General features: G+C 38.4%; 1 protein-coding gene and 1 long non-coding RNA gene across 4 annotated transcripts in view; one reads left to right on the forward strand and one right to left on the reverse strand.

Annotated features, from left to right (window-relative positions):
• LOC106510093 overlaps positions 1–24,685 on the forward strand; it is a 262,329-nt gene that overhangs the window by 217,613 nt on the left and 20,031 nt on the right. Inside the window, exon 3 of one of the 2 annotated variants that reach the window (XR_002343698.1) lies at positions 3,572–4,420. The exons of the other annotated variant lie outside the window; for it this stretch is intronic. This is a non-coding gene — a long non-coding RNA (uncharacterized LOC106510093). Of the gene's footprint in view, positions 1–3,571; positions 4,421–24,685 lie in introns of those variants that run through there. 2 annotated transcript variants of the gene reach the window in all.
• The window catches only part of PRRX1 (paired related homeobox 1), a 75,008-nt gene continuing 69,505 nt past the window's right edge, over positions 19,183–24,685 (reverse strand). For both annotated transcript variants that reach the window (XM_021090642.1, XM_021090643.1), the window contains one exon: positions 19,183–22,566. In XM_021090642.1, the coding sequence (XP_020946301.1) occupies positions 22,428–22,566 (139 nt within the window). In that variant the 3' untranslated portion in view covers positions 19,183–22,427. The remainder of the gene's footprint in view (positions 22,567–24,685) is intronic.

The raw sequence follows: 24,685 nt of genomic DNA on the forward strand, positions 1-24,685 counted from the left end.
CTTTATAACTCCCTAAGGGAGAACTATTGCTGGGGGAGCATAGTGCAATAGAAGGAGCACGCTAAGCTTTGGAATTTACATCACAGGTCCTGGAATCTCTTTGGAAACCTCTGGAAAATTCCAGGCCTTGAATTTCCCATCTGTGCTTGCAAGATTATCCTTGTTACCCAACACAATCACCATCATTACCAGTTATTATGCCTTAATTGACATTTTTGGTGGGGTTTTTTGTTTGTTTTGTTTTTGGGGTTTTTGGGGGTTTTTTTGGAGGGGGTGTTGTTATATCTGGACACCCTGAAGAACCATTGCTCAGAGACCATCTTAGCTTGTTTTTGAAAAGAGACAACATCTCAAATCAAATGGAAAGGTACACTTAAAGCTAATAATAACCCCAAATACTTTTTGCATTACTTAGGAATTTTCAAAGTGCTTTCTCATACCTTATCTCATTCATCCTCACAGGAATTCTGTGAGATAGGTATTGCTAACTACAAATCAGGGCACTGAAATTCTGAGAGGTTCAGTGATTTTCCTCAGGTCACCAAATGACAGAGGCAAGGTGGAAAGCAGACTTCTGATTCTCAGTCTGTTATTCTCACTGTACCTGGGCTACCCAAGCTAAGTGGCAGAATATAAAAACAAATGCATACTCAATTAATGGAGTTTGGGATAAAAGACAAGACAAGGGCAAAACAAGAGGTAGGGAAATGAGGAAACAGAGGATTTCCATGAAACAAGTGAAATTTCAGTCATCAAAATGTAGTATGTGCTTTGAATTCTTAAGGCAAAATCCTTATCAAACATTTTGTTAGGAGGCGGGAAAGTTGATTTCATGGCTTTAAAAAAAACTCTCATCAGCCAATGTTTGTCATGATTTCTTTCATTTGAAAATGTGCTTTGCACATGTGGGTGCCCAATAAATGCTAGTTGCTAATGACAACGAGGACTGATGAACTGAAATCACCTTTGGCACTGAACTTGTCAGCTTTCACATGAGTAGCATATGATGAAGAATGCTGCATCCCATTAGTAGCTTGCTAAGCATTTGTGTCTGTAATAGTTACTTTTTGAACCCATGGTGGTGGGGGTATAAAGGCTAATAACACAAGGCCCTATATACACAATGCCAGTCATTCCAATGAAAACTGAAAAATTCAGTCAATCATATCAGGATTTATCCACATGACACCTAACATCTGGATGACCGTGTGTTTCAAGTTTTCACCAGGCGGATGCCATGTAGATGCTTCAGTCTTCTCTTAGAGACTGATAATGCCCAAAGATAAATAAATTTTATATAGCCTAACACATTTGGGGCCACAAGAATATATTTCTATCATTTATTCCTTCAGTAAATATGTTCATAATAGAGAGTACTGTGTGTCACCACTCCCTCTTTTGGTACAAGAAACCAAGCATGCACAGAATACTCACAGTCAAGCAGAGGAAGATAGTGATTACAGTGCAAGATAACAAAGGCCATCACAGAAGCATAAAAATAAAATGTCAAGGGAACACAATGCATAAATGAACTATCTGTGCCTAAGAGAGTTTGCAGAGCTTCAAAGATGAGGTGGTATTTAAGCAAAGTCTTATAACACTCAACAGAGCAGGTGTGGATGTTCTAGGTGAAAAAGAAAGACAGGAGTTCCCATCGTGTTCAGCAGTAACAAACCAGACTAGTATGCATGAGGATGCAGGTTCCATCCCTGGCATCCCTCAATGGGTTAAACTGTGAGCTGTGGCATAGGTCGCACATGTGGTTCAGATCCCCCATTGCTGTAGCTGTGGCTGGGCTGGCAGCTGCAGCTCTGATGTGACCCCTAGCCTGGGAACTTCCATATGCCACGAGTGCAGCCCTAAAAAGAAGAAAAAAAAAAAAAGGAAAATGATATATATAGAGACAAAGAGATACTAAAAAATATTTTAGGGGCGTTCCCACTGTTGTGCCGTGGGTTAAGTATTCAACTGCAGTAGCTGAGGTCACTGTAGAGGTGTGGGTTTAACCCCTGCCTGATGCAATGGGTTAAGGATCCAACATTGCCACAGCTGTGGCTCAGATTTAATCCCTGGCCTGGGACTTCTGCATGCCATGGGTGCAGCCAAAAAATAAAAAATAAAAATAAAATACTTCTTAGGGAAAAGGAGAAGCAAGGAAGTGAAATAGAATATAGGAAGTTTAGACTGGACCTCCCTGAGGTCCTGTGTATTAGAGGATCGGGTTTCCACCCTTCTCAACTATACACTTTCCATGAAAAAAGAAGTCCATGCGCACTTTAACTCTCCAACCTGATTATAAACTCTAATATAAAGTAATAAATATAAATAGCTTACATTTCTCTCTTTCTCTCTTTCTCTTTTTTTTTTTTTTTTTTTTTTTTTCCCCTGCTTTTTTCAAGGGCTGCATGTGCAACATATGGAAGTTCCCAGGCTAGGAGGTGAAAAAGAGCTGCAGCTGGAGACCTACACCACAGCCACAGCAACATTAGATTCAAGCTACATCTGCAACCTACACCACAGCCTGTAGCTGTGGGGGATCCTTAACCCGCTGAGAGAGGCCAGGGATGGAACCCACATCCTCATGGATTCTAGTTGAGTTCATAACCCACTGAGCCACAGTGGGAACTCCCAACATTTCTTAATTTTCCATATGTGTCTTGAATAATTTTAAGGTGGTAATTTTTCTAATAACTACGTAATGATTTATTGTAAAAAGTTGATGAAAAACAAATTTGAGGGTCAAGCTGAACTATGTTCTAATGCCAATCTTTTTATATTCCTCTATCCTTTTGGGACTAACTATAATTTACAGCACCTGATGCAAAATGAAAATGTGCGGTTTCTTGTTTGAAAATTATTAAGAGTTTTAGGAAGATGACAGCATAGCATTAAACCAAGATGGGGTCCTTCTGAGCATGGGGTCCTATATGACTTCTCAGGTCTTCTTCTGTTTACTCAGTTACAACAAGTTGCCTTTCCTTAGGCTTTGTTAGTAAACTCAGTGAAAATGCTCTTAGAAATCTTTCCCAAAGTGTGGTCCAGAGTAGACAAGATGATCTTAAATGGTACATAGATAGACATTTGTTTACTGTAATAGTTACGTACCAATATGTTATGATATATGTAATAGTTATGAGAATGTGTTTTAGGGAAATAAAATTTGCACATCAATCAATAATTTCATGTTTATTATTGTTTGAGACAAGGCTAAGTTAAAAATGGACCAAATTAAAGAAAAGTATTAAAGAAATAAGAATACGGATGGTATGCAGATGTTGTAGAGAATATGATATAGTACTTAAATGACTGAAGTTGGAAACAGTTGACAAATGGCTTGGATAAGGTGTCCTAATGACCTTAAATATTTAGGTAGCTTTCTTGAGTCACATTTGACCTTTGATTTTTTTTGTTCTGGTTGATCCCTCCCTTTTTGTATTTTCCCATTAGACTGGTAAAAGATTTTTCTGGTTTAAAAAAAGAAAGGAGCCTACTGGAGGCAGTCAGCAAAAATCACCCTGATCTCAAAGTCCTTCAGCCATTCACCACACCCATTTCTGATCCTGTTTTGCAGATGGAGAAAACTCTTTACTGGGGCAGAATACTTGGAACTAACTACAAAGCTGTTCTACCAGTTCCTAGGTCAGTTTTCCATCCTAGGTTTAGTTCTCCTCAATTTTATATGTGGGCATGAAAAATTTGGCAAGATTATTTGAGATAATTGCCTATATTTATTCCTATTTATCTAAAGCACATAAAATGGTACAAAGTAAAACTCATAATCTTACTCGAGCTCATCAACAATCTAGTAAAGTATTAGTATTTCCATATTGCCATTGCTTGCCCAAGGCTATCTAGAGGGCAAGTCTCTGAAGGGTTTTTATCTGGTTCTTTCAATTTCCAAGTTCAAGAAATTTTCACCAATCTTTGCTAATACACTGAACACAGAAGACAGGTATTCCATTCACAAATGATGTTTCCTTCTGAGTTCACCAAGGACTAGTACTTTATAAATTCCCAACAGGTATTAATCTTAGGATTTGGGAACAAGACATTAAACTTCCTGAGAATTCCTAATTCCCAGTCATAAGTTATTCTTAAAATACTTTCAACATTCTTTACACTCTTCACTTCTTATTAAGGTTATCTAAAACATATTTTTTAATAAATGCATGTATTAATAATTATTACATTATTTTTATTATTTAAAATAATAGTATTAAGATTAATAGTACTAAAAAGAACTATAGTTTATAGTAAATATTCAAACACTGGAAAACATCAGAAAACACTATTGGGTGGGATTTAAATAATGTAACACAGATCTTCAAACAAGTTTAGTAGCAACATACAAAATCACAGGTCAATAACATCAATTTAAGGACTTATTTTGTTTCTTTTTTTTTTTTTTTTTTTTTTTTGTCTTTTTGTTGTTGTTGTTTCTATTTCTTGGGCTGCTGCCGCGGCATATGGAAGTTCCCAGGCTAGGGGTCCAATCAGAGCTGTAGCCACCAGCCTACGCCAGAGCCACAGCAACGCGGGATCCGAGCCGCGTCTGCGACCTACACCACAGCTCACGGCAACGCCGGATCGTTAACCCACTGAGCAAGAGCAGGGACCGAACCCGCAACCTCATGGTTCCTAGTCGGATTCGTTAACCACTGCGCCACGACGGGAACTCCTATTTTGTTTCTAAAATGTAATTCCTAGAAACACTACTCATAGAAGTTGTATAAAATATCCTGTGATTAAACTTACTGTATTTATTTTATTTACAAGAAAGACTCACTCTTAACAGCACACAGAGCCATGAACACACACTTAGGCCATGGTAATAGCTACAAAGATTAGACTGTGATCCCTCCTATATGCTCCTGTCCTGATAACAAACATGTTGACCTTGAATTTCCGCTCCCCAGGTCATCATCTCCTGAGAGTCCTTTGACTCAGCAACTTCTCTCTGTTGTTTATTCAGCGTAATTCTCTCAGGAGATATTTTCCTTCCCATTTCCAAGTCGTGCTTGGGATTCAGAATTTAGAAAAGTATATTATATACAGGTAAAAGCCATGCTGGGAAGAAATATCCATGTGGAAACACTACCTAGGACAGGCAGTGATCCGGGATCAGGAGCATTTGTGTGGAATGGGTTAGGTCAAATCACTTGCGTTCCAAGGAGAAGGGCAACAACTAAGTAACGTTTTTAAGGGCACTTCCTCCTTTTTGAAATAAAGAGCCTTTTAAACCTTGTATTAGGTACTGAGTGTTCCACATGGGTTTAAAATCCACTATCTTCCCAGGAAGAAGTATTATTTAGGAGTTAATTGCTAGTTGCTTGTTTAGTCTCTCTGTGGCTGTCAGATTATCTTTGAGTGGGGGCCTCGTAAACAAGAAGCTTCCTAGCATGTCCTCCTCAGACCAAATGGACATGTGTTTCCCATTTAAACATTTCATTGCCCCAACTGAAAACAAATCAGCTGTGTCTTTGGGATGTTAACAGGAGAAGATTGGGATTTATTCCTGGACAAGCCTGAGGAAAACATTACCCTAATGAATGAAATATGTTTGTATTAAAGACTTAAAAGTGTCGAATGGGTCTTTCCCAACCTGATCTTCTCTTCCTTGAAAAGAGAGAAAAGCCCATGGGTATTATCCGAGCTTTGTCATTTAATGAGGGATGATGGATAAAACTTGCTTTGGTTTAGATAAGCATCAAAAGGAGCAGTCACTGCCTCTAGAGATTATTCACACACCTTTGACAGTGTGGTCTAGAAGCCCTTCTCTCTTGGCTTTATACAGCAAGAGAAACCCGCTTCCTGTTTTCTAAAGCCAAATTTCTTCTTCAATTCAATTTTTCCCAAGAAGGCACTCACTGATTTCTCAATGCTCAGTGTGGTCAGCAAGAAAATTGGTTCTGGAAAAAATATTTGACTTTCTGCATTGAAAATAATGGTCTCCTTAAGACTGCAAGCCCACTGTGGAGGAATTTTGGCTTATTCTATGTTGTGTACCCTGATGGAGCACAGGAAATAGGAAAATAGATTATTTTCCTTGGCCAACCTGGGGTGTGTTTGGTTTAGCAACTGAACAATTTTTAAGAGTTCAAGCTGGGTGGCGCAACAGGAAGCAACTTTCAAAACTCTGTGTCAGGTTCCCAAGCATAACTGGGAAAATTCGTCAACACTAATGATTTTATTCTGAAATATATGTGATAGGACTGCCCAGGAAGCAAAATATGTGAGGATTTTTTTTTTTCTCTTTTTTGAGTTTAATTTTGCCACCAAAAGTATGGAAACTTAAACAAACTTGAGAGCTGAAATACTCCATAGTGTTACTCAAAGAGCAGCTAGCTAACCAGAAACTGGCCTCTTGCTCATATTGGTATCATGCCACTCAAGCATGACTAGTGGTTGCCAAGGGGGAGGGAGAGGGAGTGGGGTGGATGGTGAGCTTGGGGTTAATAGATGCAAACTATTGCCTTTGGAATGGATTAGCAATGAGTTCCGGCCGTGTAGTGCTGGGAACTATGTCTAGTCTCTTATGATGGAGCATAATAATGTTAGAAAATAGAATGTGTACATGTATGTGTAAAAAAAATATATATATAATAGCAGTATAAAAAGTGTATTAAAAATTATGCTCATATAAACACTGAATTCAAAATTAGAATGGAATGTAGAAGTCACTTTTCCATCACTCAAATTGGTGAGCCACCATCTGGAAAGAGTACAACATCTAACTCTTCTGGATTTCGGCTTGCTCCTAGAACCAACACAGCTGTGTTTCAGAAGAAAAAATTTTAGCGTTAGGGGGTCAGTCTGTGGCTTTCCCTAAATCACTGTCAACCTTTCCTATTCATGTCCATCTTTTTTGGATTTTAATTTTTTAGGTAATACCCTAGCTTTTCCCCATAATCACCCTCCTATGATGTAAAATGCAACCTTCCTTGACAAAATGATTTACTTCCATGTGAAATGGAAGCACATTATCTCATACTGGAAAATCATGTTCAGTTTTTATTTGGTACCAACATTATTCTCTTCCAGAATAGATTGTTTAAATTTTAGGAAACTTCAATGTGACCAAGACAAATACAAATATAAAAAATAATAATTAAGATCACAATAATGGTTTTCATTGCTTGTTTGCAGACCCTAATCCTTTAAGCCTTTAGGGCAATTCTGAATATATAATATTCTATGAAGTCATATTGGGAATATGCTTTTTGGGCAGAGAAGCCCAATTAATTGAATTAACCAACACACACAAAATTTATTTATTACTTTGCAGCTCAAGCCATTGATTAATATCTGTTCCTGTTCCTAGATCTCACTTCTTACACTATAAAATTTTATCATAGGATCATTCAGAGAGATTTGTTTCTACTACCAAATGTTTATTGGTATCTCCAACATCTTTTTTAGAATTCTACAATCATACTATTTTTAAATCTTTTTTTTTTTGGTCTTTTTAGGGCTGTACCCGTGGTATATGGAGGTTCCCAGGCTAGGGGTCGAATTGGAGCTGCAGCTGCTGGCCTACACCGCAGCCACAGCAACAAGGGATCTGAGCCAAATCTGCGACCTACACCACAGCTCCTAGCAAAGTCAGAGCCTTAACCTACTGAGCCAGGCCAGGGATTGAACCTGCTTCCTCATGAATACTAGTCAGGTTTGTTAACAACTGAGCCGCTACAGGAACTCCTTTTAAAATCTTTTTGAAGCATAACTTACATACAAGAAAATATACATATTTTATGAGTATGATTCGATGAATTTTAATAAATTCTGTGCAATCATGAAGCTATCACCCCAGGCAAGGTAAAGCGCTCTTCCATTCCTCATGAAGATCCCTTGTAACCTTTGTAATCAATCTTTCCAACCCCAGTCCTAGGTAACCTGCTGAAATTCTATACCTATGGATTAGATTTTTTTCTTTTCTAGAATTTCATGTAATGAAATTAAACATATAGAATCTTTGTCTCTGTCTTTCTGCAATCAATATAATGTTTTTGAGATTCACCCATATTGTTGCACGAATCAATAGTTTGTTTCTTCTCAATGCTCAGTAGTATTTAATTGTTTGAATATACCACACATATTGGCTTATTCACTTATTGTGAGCATTTATTTCCATTTCAGATTATTATGAATAAATGGTTATAAGCATTTGTGTACAGTTCTCTATATAAACACATTTTTTTTTCTTTTGGATAAATAGGAATGGAATTTCTTGGTCTTGTGGTAACTATATTTTCAGCTTGAGAAGAAATGGACAAAATGTTCTCTAAAGTTGTATCACTGTTCACTTCCACCAGCAATGTACCACATCCTCACCAACTGTTGTTACGGACAATCTATTTAATTTTAACCATTCTAGGAGGTGTGTATACTAGGGAAAGATGCTGCTTTAGGTAGCTTTTTTATCCCCCTTGGGATTAGGAGCCCAATAATCCATTACCTAACATTGAAAGGAATTCATCTTGAAATGAATCCTGTGACTCAAGTGTATTAGCTCTTCTTTCAGGGCTTAGATCATTTGAAATTTTGATAAGCATTTTTTTTTTTTACCTTTGTACTTGCAATTGGTTAATATATTAAGCAAAAGTGACCTACACCAAATTTCTGAAGTGTGCTAATGAAAAAACATAACCTTTGGATATTGATTATTCAACCAGTCAAAAATTATATTCAACTTACTATATCATTATCTATTTCATTTCTCTATAATTTTCTGTTGAAAATGAGAACATTACTCAAAAATTCATTGGACGTTTTCAACTTTCTGGCTACTACTCTGAGGATAGCATCATCAGGTAAAAAATTTAGAAGCCCTGCCATAATAATTTTCATAATTTTTAAAAAGGCTTCTAGAAATAAAGATGAAGAAGTACATTTGAATATCTCAACCTACCAGTCTATAAATCCTGCCAATTTAAAGAAGTACACAGTACATGAGGCCATAATCTCTATTTTTCTCTTTTTCTCAAAAAGCATTCATTCAATAGTTTTCTAGGAAGCAAAGTCAAATAGGACTTAATAACTCTTATTAGGGAGTTTAAATTGACAGAAGACCAAGTACAGACATTGTTTTAGCAAATGAAGATGGATTCATTTTTCTAAAGAGTCCCAAAGGAAGCTAGTGAAGTAAGGATACACGGCACATTTTCCAGGGCAGATGGAAGTGCAAATTTCACACTCCAAGATTTTACAATTATAGCTTATAATGGCTACGTGAATGAAGATTAACATCAGCCTTCAGGAAACCCAGTAGTCTTAGTCTTATATAAGCCAGAGCAGGACTGAGCATGGGCTACTCAGAATACCTGAGATCATCAAACTTATTGTTGTATAATATACTATAGTATTACTGAGTGCAATTCAATATAGTGCACTCAAGCATCTCCCTCAACTTCTATAGGCAGACGTGAGTTTAGTCCATGTATATTCCAGTGGGTTAAGACTAGGGTCAGTTGCTCTGATGTTTCCAGGAGACAGACAAACCGGGCTTTAGACTGGCTGTAGGGCTTCTCCCCTCCACCCATGTAGGTAAAATACCTGTTATCTCCCTCCCTTAAAATGTTGAGCTATCTTTCTGAAACTACCCTTCTGGAATACCCTTTGTTAAGTATGATTTTCAAATGTGGCCTATAATGTTTTCCCCCATGATATTTATTTTGCTAATCATATTGTGTTCAATTAATTTATTATTAAAAGGTAGTTTATATGAGTTCTTTGATATTTAAAATTTATTTTATATTACCAGTATGTATAAAGACGAAGCTTGTCAACTGTCTTGACCAACACTTCTTTCAAGCTTTTTTTTTTTCTTTTTTTGTCTTTTTGCCTCTTCTTGAGTTGCTCCCAGGGCATATGGAGGTTCCCAGGCTAGGGGTCTAATCGGAGGCTGTAGCCGCCTGCCTACACCAGAGCCACAGCAACACGGGATCCGAACCGTGCCTGCAACCTACACCACAGCTCACGGCAACGCCGGATCCTTAGCCCACTGAGCAAGGCCAGGGATTTGAACCTGCAACCTCATGGTTCCTAGTCAGATTCATTAACCACTTGCCACGACGGGAACTCCCAAGCTCTCTAATTTTTAGTCTTTATCATTTACTGAGAGAAAAAAATTCTAATTGATATTGTAAATTTCTAAATTTTTTTGTAATTCTGTCAACATACAGTTTATAAATTTTAAGACTATGTCATTAAATGTTGTGTTATTTAAAATTGTTATAGTTTCATGCTAAATTGTTCTATTTTCAACTTTCTAATGATCCCCCCTACCCCAGTAAGGCTCTTGGCCTTTGCTGAGACCAGCTCAGCAGGATGGGGCTGAAGAACGGGTGCTGTGAAACTTAAGGAAAAAAGTTAAGGTAACACTAGACACAGAGACATTTATTTTAAGTAAAGGTGGGAACCGGGGGACTCAAGGTTTCAGGGATCAAGAGCACCACCTTAAGAAACCACACCGCTTTTATTGTGTTCTTTATGATTTTGTCAAGTGAGAAGGAAGTTGTAGATGCAGGATATAGGTGTTTTTTTTGTTTTGTTTTGTTTTGTTTTTTTAAGTTATTTTAAAAGTCACATAGCCGGTTGCTGATTAAGCTTTTATTCTGACCTTTAGGCATTTAACAATCATTAGCATTTGAGGAAGCTTGGCATCAGCTGTCTATGCATAGCATCTACAGAATCATCACTGTGCTTCTGCAGACTGCGTGCCTATCTGCAGCAATCCAGTGTGCCTAGGTTTGCACCTCGGTTCTCCTTGCTAATGCATATCCTGCTAACTACCCCTCATAAACCCCTTGGGGCCATGAGGCTCCTCTTTCTTTTATTCTTAAGAGGACGTATCATGCTGTGCAAACGGTGTGCCAAACGGGTACCTAGTCTTAAGTCCTCCTTCAGCTGACCCTATGAATAACTTACGCCTTTAGGTCTTTGTTCTTAAGCACTATGACTGTTTTCCAAGCAGGAAGATGGGGTAAAGTAAAGCAGGACAAGTTGGAGTTTTCAGCAAAGAAGCTAAGAAAATGTTGTAGAAACATGCCTCGAGACAGGCCTTAAAGTCTGTATTACCTGTCATTAATATGGATAGACCAGGGTTTTTTGGCCTAGTATTCAACCGATTTATACTTTTTTTCAAAATTCCATCCTTAGGTTTTGTGCAATTCTTGTCGACAGCATATTTGCAGTATATGTTTAATCCACCTGATGCTCATCAGATTACTTGGTGTGGGAGTGGACTGGGGAAGGAGGAGCACTCTTTCCTGGGAGGCAGGGGCTGAGTAAGGTACCTTGTGACAGAGACAGCAGGGACATGTGGGAGACAGCTCCAGACTTCAATTTTTTGAGGCTTAGAGAAGGAAAATTTTGTTATCGTTCTTAGGCATCCATGATGATTGCTTTTTTTCCTCACTGAGATTATAATTCTTTGAAAACTCAGCTGGAGATAAGACGGGAAAGGTTGGGGGTCAGGAGAAATAGGGAATACTGTCCAGACTGCGGAAAGTTCTCTACAGCCAAACAGCATCAAACACTCCATCCCTGACAAGAAGGGACATTGCACAGACAAGAAACAGTAGGGAAAGGGGGTTGAAGAAAAATACTTTGGGGCCTTCGTCTTCTCTCAAATATTAGCTCCTTGTGCTACTGCTTTGGGGCTGGGCTATTTTGTGTTCTGAAAGAGAAAAAAAAACAAAACCTCACTGGAACTCTCCTCACTCACTGTTCTGTGGACTTTACAAAGGGGTGGGGGAAAGGGGATTTTAAACATTGAGTTTCATCTTTGTACTCAAGTGGGGGAAAAAAAAAACAACCATAATTTTTCAAGTAGCTAGGCAACAGGAGAAACATCTTGTATATAATTCTGGAAAGAGTAGGGCAGTACACACACGCTATACACTCCCTCATTTCCTTTCCACATTTTTCCTTTTCTTGCTGCCACGCTTCTCTCATCTTTGAATTCCTTCCACTATGTCACCACACAGAGAGCCTGGACCTCTTAACCTACAAACCAAGACGCTCTCTATTCTGTGTGAGCTGTCCCTTGGAAGTATGTAAATCTACAATATGATTTAAATAGTATGTTAATCCTTCATGTTTATTGTCTCATTTAATCCCCCCATCAACCTATGGTTTAGGTATCACTTTACATGTATGTGTAACTGGGCCCCTAAGCTGTACAGTGGGGGGAAAAAGTGTGTTGGGAGAAATAAAAATTAAAAAAAAGAAGAAAAAAATCTCATAGGCAATAAATAATTTTCTAAGATTATACTGCAACTAAGTAACCAAGTAGAGACTGGAAACAAGATCCATGCTCTTCCCACTATATCATAATATCCCCTAAATTTCCCCTCTGCAGTGTTCCCATCAATGTGTTTCATCCTGCAACAGGATTCCCAGACCTCTCCCCCCTAAACATACACACTTCTCCTCTATCCCCATCACATGCATCAAAACTATGTCCTGGAGTTCCCGTCGTGGCCCAGTGGTTAACGAACCTGACTAGGAACCGTGAGGTTGCGGGTTCGATCCCTGGCCTTGCTCAGTGGGTTAATGATCCGGCATTGCCGTGAGCTGTGGTGTAGGCTGCAGACGCGGCTCGGATCCAGCGTTGCTGTGGCTCTGGCATAGGCTGGTGGCTATAGCTTCCGATTCAACCCCTAGCCTGGGAACCTCCATATGCCGTGAGAGCGGCCCAAGAAAATGGCAAAAAGACAAAAAAAAAAACAAAAAAAACAAAACTATGTCCTATGCTTTCAAGACCATGCAGGTCTGATAAGGGCTAATAATGTCAAAGTATGGGTTACCTCATACAACCCAGACTCCTGGAAGCCCAAACTGTGAACATAGGAATTTAGATTTACAATGGAGATGTTTTTGGAGAAAACCTTTCAAAGACATTTCCTCTTCTATGCCAAGAAGTTTGACTGGGTGAGTTAAATTATATGTTGGACTTTTTTTTAATCTCCTTAAAAATGTGTTATCTTTACTCCCTACTTTGCTAGAGAAAAATCTAGGATTTATACAAACACACCACAATTTTGCATGTGCCCTTGCTGAGGTTGTAAGATAGCCCAGTCTTTTTTTCCCACATTTAACAAATTTTGATATGTAGTAAGCATAGAAAAGTACAGAGGTCAATATCATGAACATGCTGTGCTTGCCACCCAATTTTTGTCCAACTTTAATTTTTGTGATACTTGCACCTCATATTTTTGAGGAAATGAAATATTTCAGATGTATTTGAAGCACCCAGTGTGCCCCTTCCTATCCTATCCCCTACCTCCTTACTCAGAACTTGCATTTTCTGAAAATTTTCATCTTTTTAATATTTTTACATATATGTTTATAAACAATATGATTTTAGTATGCATTTTTAAACTTTATATAGTGTCATATGTCCTTCTACAATTTGTTTTTTCCCCTCAAAGTTATGTTTCTGAGAAGTATCCCAGTAGATATGTTTAGCAATTTCTCATTTATTCCTTTCTTATTTCTACTGTATGAATACATCACAGTTTATTTATTCTTTCTGATGGATATTTCATTTTTTTCCCCAATATTTTATTATTGCAAACCATGCTGTGATGAACATTTTTGTTCCTGTCTTCACATGAACATAGGTGCATTTCTCTAGCTGTCCAGGTCTACTAGGCTTATTTTACCTCTGCTTAACTGTGTGACACTAAGCAAATAAATATGTGACTAAGAAATGGTTTTCAGGCATTCCCATCATGGCTCAGTGGAAAAAAAATCTGACTAGTAACCATGAGGTTTCGATCCCTGGCTTCACTCAGTGGGTTAAGGATCCAGTGTTGCCATGAGCTGTGGTGTAGGTTGCAGATGAGGTTCAGATACTGCATTGCTGTGGCTGTGGTGTAGGCCAGTAGCTAGAGCTCTGATTTGACCCCTAGCCTGAGAACTTCCATATGCTGCAGGTAGAGCCATAAAAAGACAAAAGAAAGAAAGAAAGAAAGAAAGAATGAATGAAAGCAAGCAAGGAAGCAAGCAAGCAAGCAAACATTTTCAGATGTCTTCAATTTGTATATGACCTTACTTTCAGGAATGCTGCCTTTTTAAAATTAAAATAACATCATGGGATGTTTTCCCGGAACTCCAGAGTGTCACCACTAATTTATTGAAAGTGTTATTTAGTGTATTTATTTACCACAACATTCAATTAATTAGGTATTTTCCCAAGAACACAAAATGCCACAAAACAGTATATCATAATTCAAATGTCCAGTGTGAAAAAATAAGAATGTGTGCTCATGGAGAGAAGTAAGTCTATGTGTTACAAGGATCTTGAAATTCATGCGGTGTTGAAGAAATAAAGGAAGGAAAGGGAGAAGAAAGGGGAAGAAAGTATATTAGGATGGGCTGAGGTGCAGTTTACAAACAGATTTTGTCACATAATGAATGGACAGAATAGAATATTTTCCCTGCCATATAACACACCAGAATGATTCCAGGTCAGTGACACTTGCAGCTTTGCTTCCTAAAGTCACTTTTCCAGGTCCCATGTTTACTTTTGTTTCATCATCCTTAAAATGTAGCTCCCAAAGTTGATCAGAGGCTGTCATATCAGTCATCCAGAGGGAAGATCAAGTAAGGGAAAGTGCAAATGGGAGATATGAACCAGGATTGAAATGATCAAATACCACTTCTGCTCACATTCCGTGGGCTAGAAATTCATCACAAGACCACACCTAACTGTAAGGGATGCTGGGGAATGAGACCTACCCAGGTGCCCAGAAGTGGTATGGTATGGTTTTAATTAAAGTATTTGCAGCAAACATTTTCTAACATTAATGAGAAGAAATAGTTCATACCAATTGAGATGGGAAACAATTTACCATCAAAAGTGTCTCTCTCTTCTTTCTTGCTCTGGAGGATCTGTGTTATTTTTATCTGCCTGTATTTCATTTCCTTCTCTTTCTTTTGATAACAACAGGTCCCCAATATTCAATCCACATAGTTTAGGGTAGGATACTCCTAGCTAAAGAGAATAGAGGTTCATGTTAGTCAGGGTCCTCTCCCCTCCCTCCCCCCCACCCCCCACAAAAACAGGTTAAGGTAATGGCAGACATGCAGGTAGTTTATTTGGAAAATGATTCCAGGGAGCAGGAATGAGGAGCCAGTGTAAAAGAGGAAACCAACACAAGGATGCATGATAATAACCACTGCTATGGTGACAGATGCCCAATAATTGTATACCTGTCAATGAAGATGGTGGGCATTTATACATTGGTTCAGTTGATGTTCTGTCTATAAGACTCGGGAAATATCCTGGGGTCTGAATGCTTTAGTAGTGACTAGACTTAGAGGTGAGGACATTGTAGTTGCACTGGTGCTCAAGTGGTACCTGAAAAAGGCAAACACTGGACTGGACTCTCAGTACACCTCCACCCTCAGGGCACAATGATAGGGTCAGGGGTGTGCATAAACCAAGCCAGGATATTAAAGTCCTCACCCAGGATATTTATAACAAAAACTGGTTTCTGGAGTTCCTGTTATGGCTCAGTGGTTAATGAATCTGACTAGGAACCATGAGGTTGCGGGTTCGATCCCTGGCCTTGCTCAGTGGGTTAAGGATCCGGCGTGGCTGTGAGCTGTGGGGTAGGTTGCAGACGCAGCTCGGATCCCACATTGCTGTGGCTGTGATGCTGTGATGCAGGCCAGCAGCTGCAGCTCCGATTTGACTCCTAGCCTGGGAACCTCCATATGCCTCGGGAGCGGCCCTAGAAAAGACAAAAAGATGAAAACAAACAAACAAACAAAACAAAACAAAACTGGTTTCTAAGATCTTCTAAAGCTCAAGGTATGTAAGTCTGCCTCTGCCAGCAGCCACTTTCCTGACTCCAAGAAGAAAAATTACCTCTGAAATGAGAGACAAGTAGAGGTTTCTCATGATGTTAAGTCCCAGTTCCAGTAATTGAGGTTCTCAGAGCTCCCATACCTGATTCCTATGGCTCCTCCTTTATTCCTCTGAACTACCTCCCATCCACCTAATAAACACCCTAATTAAACTACTACCTCAACCTAATTTCAGTTGGGTTCCTGTCACTTGTTGCTAAAGTGTACCTGACAGTATGGAAATGGATTGGTGAAAGAGGAGTGTCCATTTATTATGGGCTTTCAAATCTAGAACTACATGACCTGAGCTATTTTGTGGAACACGGAGGATCTAAACCCAATACCAGATATCGAAGACTCCTGTGGATTGGGCAATTGCAAACTGTGGAATCTAACAGAATTTCCCCCTTTTCAAGAAAATTCAGGAAGTTTGAAACACAGTGGAAAATACTGGGGCTTAAGAGGAGCTAAAGCAATAACCTGAGGTCTCTCTTCTTGGTCCCTTTCAAATCTCTCTGCTGTCCTCTCCCCTACAGAGCCATTGTAAGGTATCAAACATCTAGCCCCTGTAAATCACAATAAAGTGGGATGCAGGTTTTGAAAGAAGTCTTTAAACCAAGGTCTTACTAATTCACGGAGCTCAGAATCCTATTTCTAAGAGGGAAAAAAAAGTGGGACTTGGATGGGTTTAGATTCAAGACTTATAACTCAACGAGCTTTCGGGCACTGATTCCTAGTTAATGGAATCTCCAGAAAGTAAATCAAAAAGCAGCCAAGTGAGGTCACTCATCCACAGGAATACTAGAGCAATACCTGGGCATGAGAACCCATGAAGGTCTGCCTATGTACATCTACACATTTATGTTATGAATCAAGCTAACAATCTGTTCAATAAATGATGTTCCTCTTCCTCTCCATTACTGAATCCCTCCATAATGATCTTAAAGGCCAGGTTCCCATTCAGAATTCTTAGACTGTGTGCTTTGCAGTTCCTTCCCAGAACACAGCAGTGTGGGAAGAGCTGGGCCCTAGCCCCTAGCCTGTGGCCTACACACTTCTCTTCTCATCTCAGCCCCATCCAGCATCTAAAGTAGACATGTATACAAGGTAGCAACTGCAGCACATGTATGCAAGGACCATCTGCATGGTACTTTACCTGGGGCTATGGAGAGGTAAAGAGGCTTATGGAGACCATGAAAATGGGTTCTAGATCATTTTAACAGGAAATCCCAGATTCTGAGTACCTGAAGGATGGTCTACAATGAAGGATGCAGATTCTAGGTGGGCACATCCACCTAGCCACAGACTCCTTGCCCAGTCAGGAGTGCTGGTGAGACCCAGAAAAGGGTGTGTGTATAGGCCTTTTCAAGTCTAAACATATGGACCTTATTTCAATGTCTGGGGGTCCCCAGAGCTACTCTGGCTCCAGAGTACTTCTCTGAGTTCAATGAACAGCCCTAGTGTCCTTTAAGTAAAGACCTTTGTAATTTGAACTAGTTTGATAGGTTTCTGCCACCTGCTGCTAAAAGAATCCTTATTTTTATGCTTTTAATGCCCCAAAGTCTCAAGCAGTGGTCTATAGCCACTGCTTCCGTTTTTTAAAAGCACTTATTCTTATCATAACTTGCTAAAATGTATTCCCTTCTTCCAACACTCTAGTATACCATACATTAGAAAATCAGTAATCCAGACAATGGCCTTTTCTCCACCTCCAATTAGCTGATCTGCTTTACAGCACTTGAGTGTATTAAACCTTCCTTTCTTTTTGAAAACTTTTCTTAACCCTGGGATAACAAACAAGTTGACTTCTCAAACAGCTCTTTGTAAATTGCTTTCAGTAGCTCCCTCCCTAATTGGATATGTTTTTCAAAGTCCTGTCTTTCTCCCTGGGCTAAACTACTTCCAAAAGGCATTTCTGGAAATAATTATTTGAGTCACAATGAGAGTTCCTCTTCTCAAAGAACATGTTCACTCTTGTACCTCAAGATGTCACCACCTTAAAGATGAATCCCATAGAATCCCACTTCTATCTTCATCCTTGATCTTAGTTCCAAATCCTAATTCCATGTCTTCATTTACTGGACACTTACATTTCAGTTTTCAAATGGTATAAGACATCTAAAACTGCAATTCTCTTTTCCTGTAATTGGGTCTCTCTCATTTTTGTTGATTTTTTTGGGTCAATTTTGTTAGTGATCCATCTCCTAGTCTCCAGGTTTCAAATCAGGGTCATTTTGACTCCATTCTCTTTCACTTGTCATGAAGCCCTATTGATTATTTCCTTGCAAGATGTTTCCTTTCATCCTTTGTTTTTTGTTTCCTGTCTATCTGTTCTGTTTCCAGTTCCTGTTCTGCTCTATTTTATCTCCATTCTTTTACCACAGCAATCCTGCTATAATAGTATTTTTTGCATGGCATTTTTTTCATGCTTGATAACTTTCAGTGAATCTCTATGGCCTGAGGAAAAGCCCAAACTCCTTTGTGTGACACATACCTTGCAGGATGAAGACTCAGCTTCAGTCTTCAGTGTTTTCTTCCACTCTGCTTCAAAATAACTTCTTCATCCTCTCTAGGCCCATCTTTCTCTTGTCCCAAAACACAGACTCCTCATTCCTGATCCTTGCCTTCATCCCTTCTTCTCTGTACCCTCTCCCACTTGAAAACCATCACCTCCTCTTCTCCTGCCCAAATCCTTGCTGATGAAACTCAAGCCCCCGTTATTCCATGAAATCTTCTCCCACTCTAAGCTCACAGTGTTTTCTTGCTTCTTCTGCTCTCTTTGACACATTAATTATCTTGAACTATTGCATAAATTTGTTTATACTATAGCTGCCTTTTAAATCGGATTTTAATTTTTATGAAAAAGAGCCCCTGTTTCCCTATTTGATTTTCCTACTACCCCTCCCCCAATTACCATACACCCAATGCTATAGGTGCTTAAGAAATTTTATTTGTTACTTCATTTTTCTAAAAGAAACGGCTATGCTTTATATGAAATTTGTTTTGTCAAGTAATATCTGTTACTATATACACTAAATATGTGGGCGAAAAATATCAAAACTCTCCTAAAGTTTCCATTCTACACACACCCATTATGCTAAAACTTTCCCTTCTTTTTCCCACCATTGTCTTTGTATATGAGGAACAACAGAAAATTTTTCTTTTTAGAAAATATTTTGACACTCTGATAAAAATTCTCTTGTTCAAAATCCCTCTTACCTCCACTCTTTTGAATGCAATCTTAGACCTTAGTAGATTTGTTTTTGAAGTTCAAAGAGAAAAGAAGCAGCAAACTCAAATGTACATAAAACAACAAGAAAAAAATAGGTGACAACAGCAGTATCATTCTTTTTATTGAAAAGGAATTATTTCTACTCTAGAGCAAACAATGTATATTTTACATCATAAAGCAAGATATAATTTACATATTACATTTCTTATGAGATCTTTATACCCTAAATATCATTCCCTTTTTTATCTGATCAGCTCTTCTGGTTTGATTTAACCTGCCAAGTACCCTATAAATGAGCATCTTGTTTGGGGAGGGACTGGGGACACAGACAGATAGTTTGTATGTGTTCATCTGTTATCTGGGTATAGATGATTGTGAACAGGGATATACCTTTAAACTTTTGGCCCTGAGGCTCTCTGTTGACATCTGGTTTAGGAGCCAGAAGGCTATTCCTCCAAATAACATAGAAAACTTCTATTTTTTTAAATCAATGAAGAATGAACAAAATTGAGTGTTTGTACTCTGTGCACACTTCTCCATCAAATGCTTAGATAATAGATGTTTACGGTATTGATTCACTAGCAATAAAAGTTCCCGTGACTGACAGCTTTGGTTACTCTATGATATTCCCAGACAGTGCTTGCCCAGGCATTGGATAAAGTTGCCTAGTTTCACCTAGCACTGGGGTTATGGGCACAGGCTTTTCTGTTCACCACTGAAAATGAATGTTAGGATGAAATCTTCAAATGACCTTGTTTTGTATGGCCCTCTGTCTCTTTACTCCCTCTTCTAAGATTCCCTCCTTTTTAGCAAAATCTTTTCACATCTGATTTTTCCTTCCTGCACTGTAACCCAAACCCTCTTTTAGCTGTTCTCCCCAAACTCCAAACTCTAAAAGTTCACCAATTTCTTGGACTGTACTCATTTTCATAAAGAATTTTTTAACCTGTTAAGATACACTGTTCCTTTGAAACTTGATAATCTGCAGTAGATAGAGGGACAAAAGAATTAGTTGAAGAACACTTTAGAAAGCAAGTAACGTGTGTTGTTCAGCCAGCCTACATAAACCATTCAGTAAGAAATGTTTTAATAATATATTAAAAGAAGAGGGAGTCAGCTGATAAAAGCAAAATACATAAGATGGGCTTCTCATTAAAAGAAGTACTGAATAAACATTAGAATACAGTTTCAGATTGGTGGCTCTTTGACTGAAAAAAAAAAATACCACCACTAGTTCAATTTGACATGTCAGGGGAAATAAATGTGTTACTGAAAGTGCATCTTAAATCCCAAAGCCTTGCCTGTCACTCAGAGTTGGCATATTTGGCCAAAATCAATCTAGAGTTTTTTCAGTTACTGGTAATGAAAGTTATTAGGACCCAAGTTGGTATGGATGAGAACATAAGTCACAAATATGTCTGTTCTGTGTGTCTTAAATTATTCTTTGGTCAAATGATGTGGTTTTTGAGAGGTCTACAAATATAAACATATTTCACATTTCCAAATACAAAGTTAGAGTATTTACAGCAAGGTAGCATACCCTTGCTTTCTAACAAGGCTTTTGGGTACCATATCCTTCCATTAACATGTATACTTTTATAGTCCCTTTCCTCCCATGGCTACAAAGTGCTGGACATACAAAGAATACAGGAAAGAATGAAGGAGCAAAGGATTAGAGCCTCACAACACCCCTGTGAGGTAGGTAAGTATTGTTAATCCCATTTTACAAAAAGGGAAACCAAGGCACAGCATGGTAATATACTTTGGTCAAGTCTACCTGACAAATTACAAAAGCATGGGTGGAACAAAGAGAAAGAAACAAAGAAAAGGTCAGTCCTGGCTCGTAGCCCTAGAACTAAACTTTATCTCAAAATATTAGGAAATAAAAATAGCTCAGAATTGCCTTTTAAAGTTTTAGAATTTAGATAAACTTTCAAGATCTTATACATCTTTCAGGTTCCTGCTGAGTGGAAAAAAGACAGATGACTAAATGGCTTTCCCTCTTAAGTGTAATTCCCTTGATAGATCAGAGTTTATCAGCATTCCACCAGAGTTCAGGTGCCAAACTCCAGGACATTTTCATAGCCTCAAATAGTTTCTAATTTATTTAAAACCCTAAAATTAGAACCATTCTCAAACAGCTGCCCTATCAGTTCCTCTATGGCTGTAATGAGAATTTTGTATAGAGGAAGAAAGAAAATGAGATCCCTAATAAAAATCTCATCACTATAGAAGTAAGGTCACTGGTGATGTTGTGTAATTTGTTCTTTGTAGTGTTTGAGAAACTGCAAACTCAAGCTTGCAAGAATATTTTATATATATATATGTAAAATATATAAATATATACAGTATATATATGTGTGCATCTGACTACCCTTAAGGCATCAAAGAGATGTAGGCCATGACTTTCACAACTCAGTCTTTGTTTTCCTAGAAAACTGTCTCTCCCTCTCTCAAGTGAAAAAATATTTTTTCTAGCAAATAACCTATGACAGCAAATCATTCAGGAAACAACAAATATCTTTAACTTAAGAAGGCTGATTGCTTGGATATGGATGAAGGGTGGTGGTGATGGTGATATTATCCTCTATAGCTTAGAGCTTAAATCTAGAGCTTAGATCTAGAGCTTGGATCTTAGAATTAGCCAGACACAGCCAATCACACCGGATCAGACATATCAGTGACCAAGATGTTGTACACAGTTGCTCTTTTTTCCTGGTAGCTGATGGAAAAACCTTACCATAACCAACAGAGATGGAGACAGTGAGAAAGGGAATTCTGTCTGGCACAGATTCTTCAGAAAGACTTTGGCTTTTCAGAAGTTCCTAGAGTTTCTATGCAGAGAACTGGGAAGAAGGATAAGATAAGGCACTGAATTTCAAACAGGTCAATGAGGAGACTATAGGCAATTATTCTGAATGTGTGTGTGCATGCGTGTGTGTGTGTGTGTGTGTGTGTGTGTGTATGTGTGTGTGTAGTTTTTTGGCTGCTGTAGATTCTTTGAAAACCCATACAATCATGGGGGTGGGTGGGCTGAACTTAACTGAAGAAGCTCAGATTATATTAAGAAAAGCATATGAATAGAAGGAAAAACAAAATTAACACACACAGAAACAAGTGGTGGTGGTATCCCAGAGGGAGGAGGAACATTTGTTAGCTAATTTTCATTTTGCTCCTCTCCTGCTTTTCTCTGCCATGGTCCCAATAGCTTAGTTCTGTTTTTTGGTTTGTTTGTTTGTTTTTATTTTTTTTTCCCAGCAGATGAAGAAATGACAGAGCAGGATAGGTGTCTTATGGTTTTTGATTTCTTCTTAGGCCTGTTTAAATATTTTTTTCCTCAGTTGACTGTTGGCACCTGGTTCCTCTGTAAACTATATTCCTTGGCCTTCAGTCTCAGGTTGGCAATGCTGTTGGCCATGTTGATGCCCTGTGCAGGGCTATTGTTGGCACATGTGGCAGAGTAAGTAGCCATGGCGCTGTAGGGACAAAGGAGAGAGCAGGGAGAATAACAGGCATTAGTTTCACAAAGCTGCAAGTCTGCCCCAGATGGATGCAACTCTCAGGATGGGGGCAGGCAGGGGCAGGTGGGAGTGGGCTAAATGATCTCCGGGGTCCCTTACAGCCCCCGGTTTTCATTAGTCTAAGGCACTTGGAAAGGGTGGCAGTATTTTGAAGGGCAGGGAAAAGCAGTGGAGAGTGGAACAAGGCGAGGGGAAAAGTATTTTCTGTGTTGGATACAGTGAGTAATGATTTATTTCTGGGGTGAGAGAAGAAAGCTGCTTAGGGTGGATAGCAGGTGTTTCATCAGCTAACCAATTAAAACCATATTTAATCTTGTCCTGCCTACATCACCAGCTTGTGAGAGCAAGGAGGAAGAGAGGGAGGCGTTTGAAAAGAAACTAAAGGGCATTTTGCCTTCCTCACTCTAGGTAGCTGACTTTGATTCTCACATATTTTAGAAAATCAATGAATATCATATTAAATAGTATACTTGAAGAATCAGTTAAACAACCTAAGATGACTTCTCTGCCTTTCTTGATCCAGTAGTCTATAGCACAAAGCATTGCTGAATCAAGAGATTTCCATTCCAACTGGCCTTGATTTTACAACTTTTCCTCAAAACTATTTGAGCAACTCACCCTGTCTTTTGGGTTAGTTATTCTGGAAAAGTTTAAATCTCCTAGATAAACTAGCAAATGCTATAGTTTCAGTATTCCTGACATCAGAGATAACTGTTTCTGATTGTTCTTATTTCTGAGAAAAACCCCAAGTTGTTTTTCATTGTCAGAGACTGTAATTAAGACCTAGGAATACCGTTGGCAGAAATTTGTAATTGGTGGTTTTCTGTTAATTGCATCCATGAATTTCTTTTAAATGAAAAGGAATGGTTTCTCAGACTTGGATGCAAATTATCCTTTCTTTATACTAAACAGCTATAAGGGAACACATTTTAATTAAATGAAAATATTTCTAGTTCTTTCCAAGATTAGCAAAATACCTTTCCACTGAGGGCTGGAATGAGATAGACTTATAAATGGAATGACATGTACTCTTCTGGTGCCTGCATTCCTGTGCAATTTTGTCAGCCACTTAGGAGTTTGTGGTTCTGGGGATCAAGTGACAGATCAGAAAGAGAAAAAAACTAAAGCTATGCTACAAACAGACTATATCATTAATACTTGTTTGGGACACCACATAGTCAAGACTTTCTTTCAAAACTTATAGTCAAGACTCACAATAGCCTACTTCAGCTCAGTTACTAGCAATTAACCCAGAAAAAAAATGGGTTAAAGAAATATAATTAGTTCCACATCACTAGGTCTTTCCAGAAATATACAGCCTTAATTTAAATTCCTTATAACACTGGTATGTATGTGAGTTTGAATGCATTTGTGCTTGTCCTATGGCAGGAAGAAGACTCAGAAAGGTTCCAAAATAATCCTGTACTTTTCTATTTCATTTCTGTGTGTTTCACTCTTATTTCTGGGTATATGATCTTAACCTTCTACACAAAGTTATATTCATCTATAGCTCCCTGTTCTTCTCCTTTTAAAACAAAGGAATTTTTTTGTAATTCTTCAACTATAAGCTCCATAGATTAGACACCACATTAGCCTGGTTTACTACCGTGTCCCCAGGTAGAACTAACACCATATCTAGCACACATTCAGCATTCAAGAAAGTATTTAATGAATAAGTAAAGAGAAATATCTAGTTATTGCATGATTGAACTGATTCCTGCTCAATATCAGTGATCTCTGCTATATTGCTGAGAGTAATGATTTCTAAAAATATTTTACCACTGTGCTTTCATTTTAAGGAACCAGTCCTTCGATTAATTTTGGTATCTTTATAGAAAGAGCAAAATCAGAAGGGACACGACAAAAGCAGGGACTGATGGTTGCATATTCTTAATCCATCACAAATAGCTTTTAATAGTAGAAACAAACAAACAAACAAAAAACCATGTTGGTGCAGGCTAGACTTAAGAATAAACTATTACTTCTACCACTATCTACCAAAAGGCAAAGGCAGAAAGAGTCCCAGTTCAGGTAGGTTTCAATAAGGAGTGAGATAAATAATCAGAACAATCTG

This window comes from Sus scrofa, chromosome 4 (genome assembly GCF_000003025.6).
Source record: "Sus scrofa isolate TJ Tabasco breed Duroc chromosome 4, Sscrofa11.1, whole genome shotgun sequence".
In the NCBI taxonomy this organism is placed as follows: Eukaryota; Metazoa; Chordata; class Mammalia; order Artiodactyla; family Suidae; genus Sus; species Sus scrofa.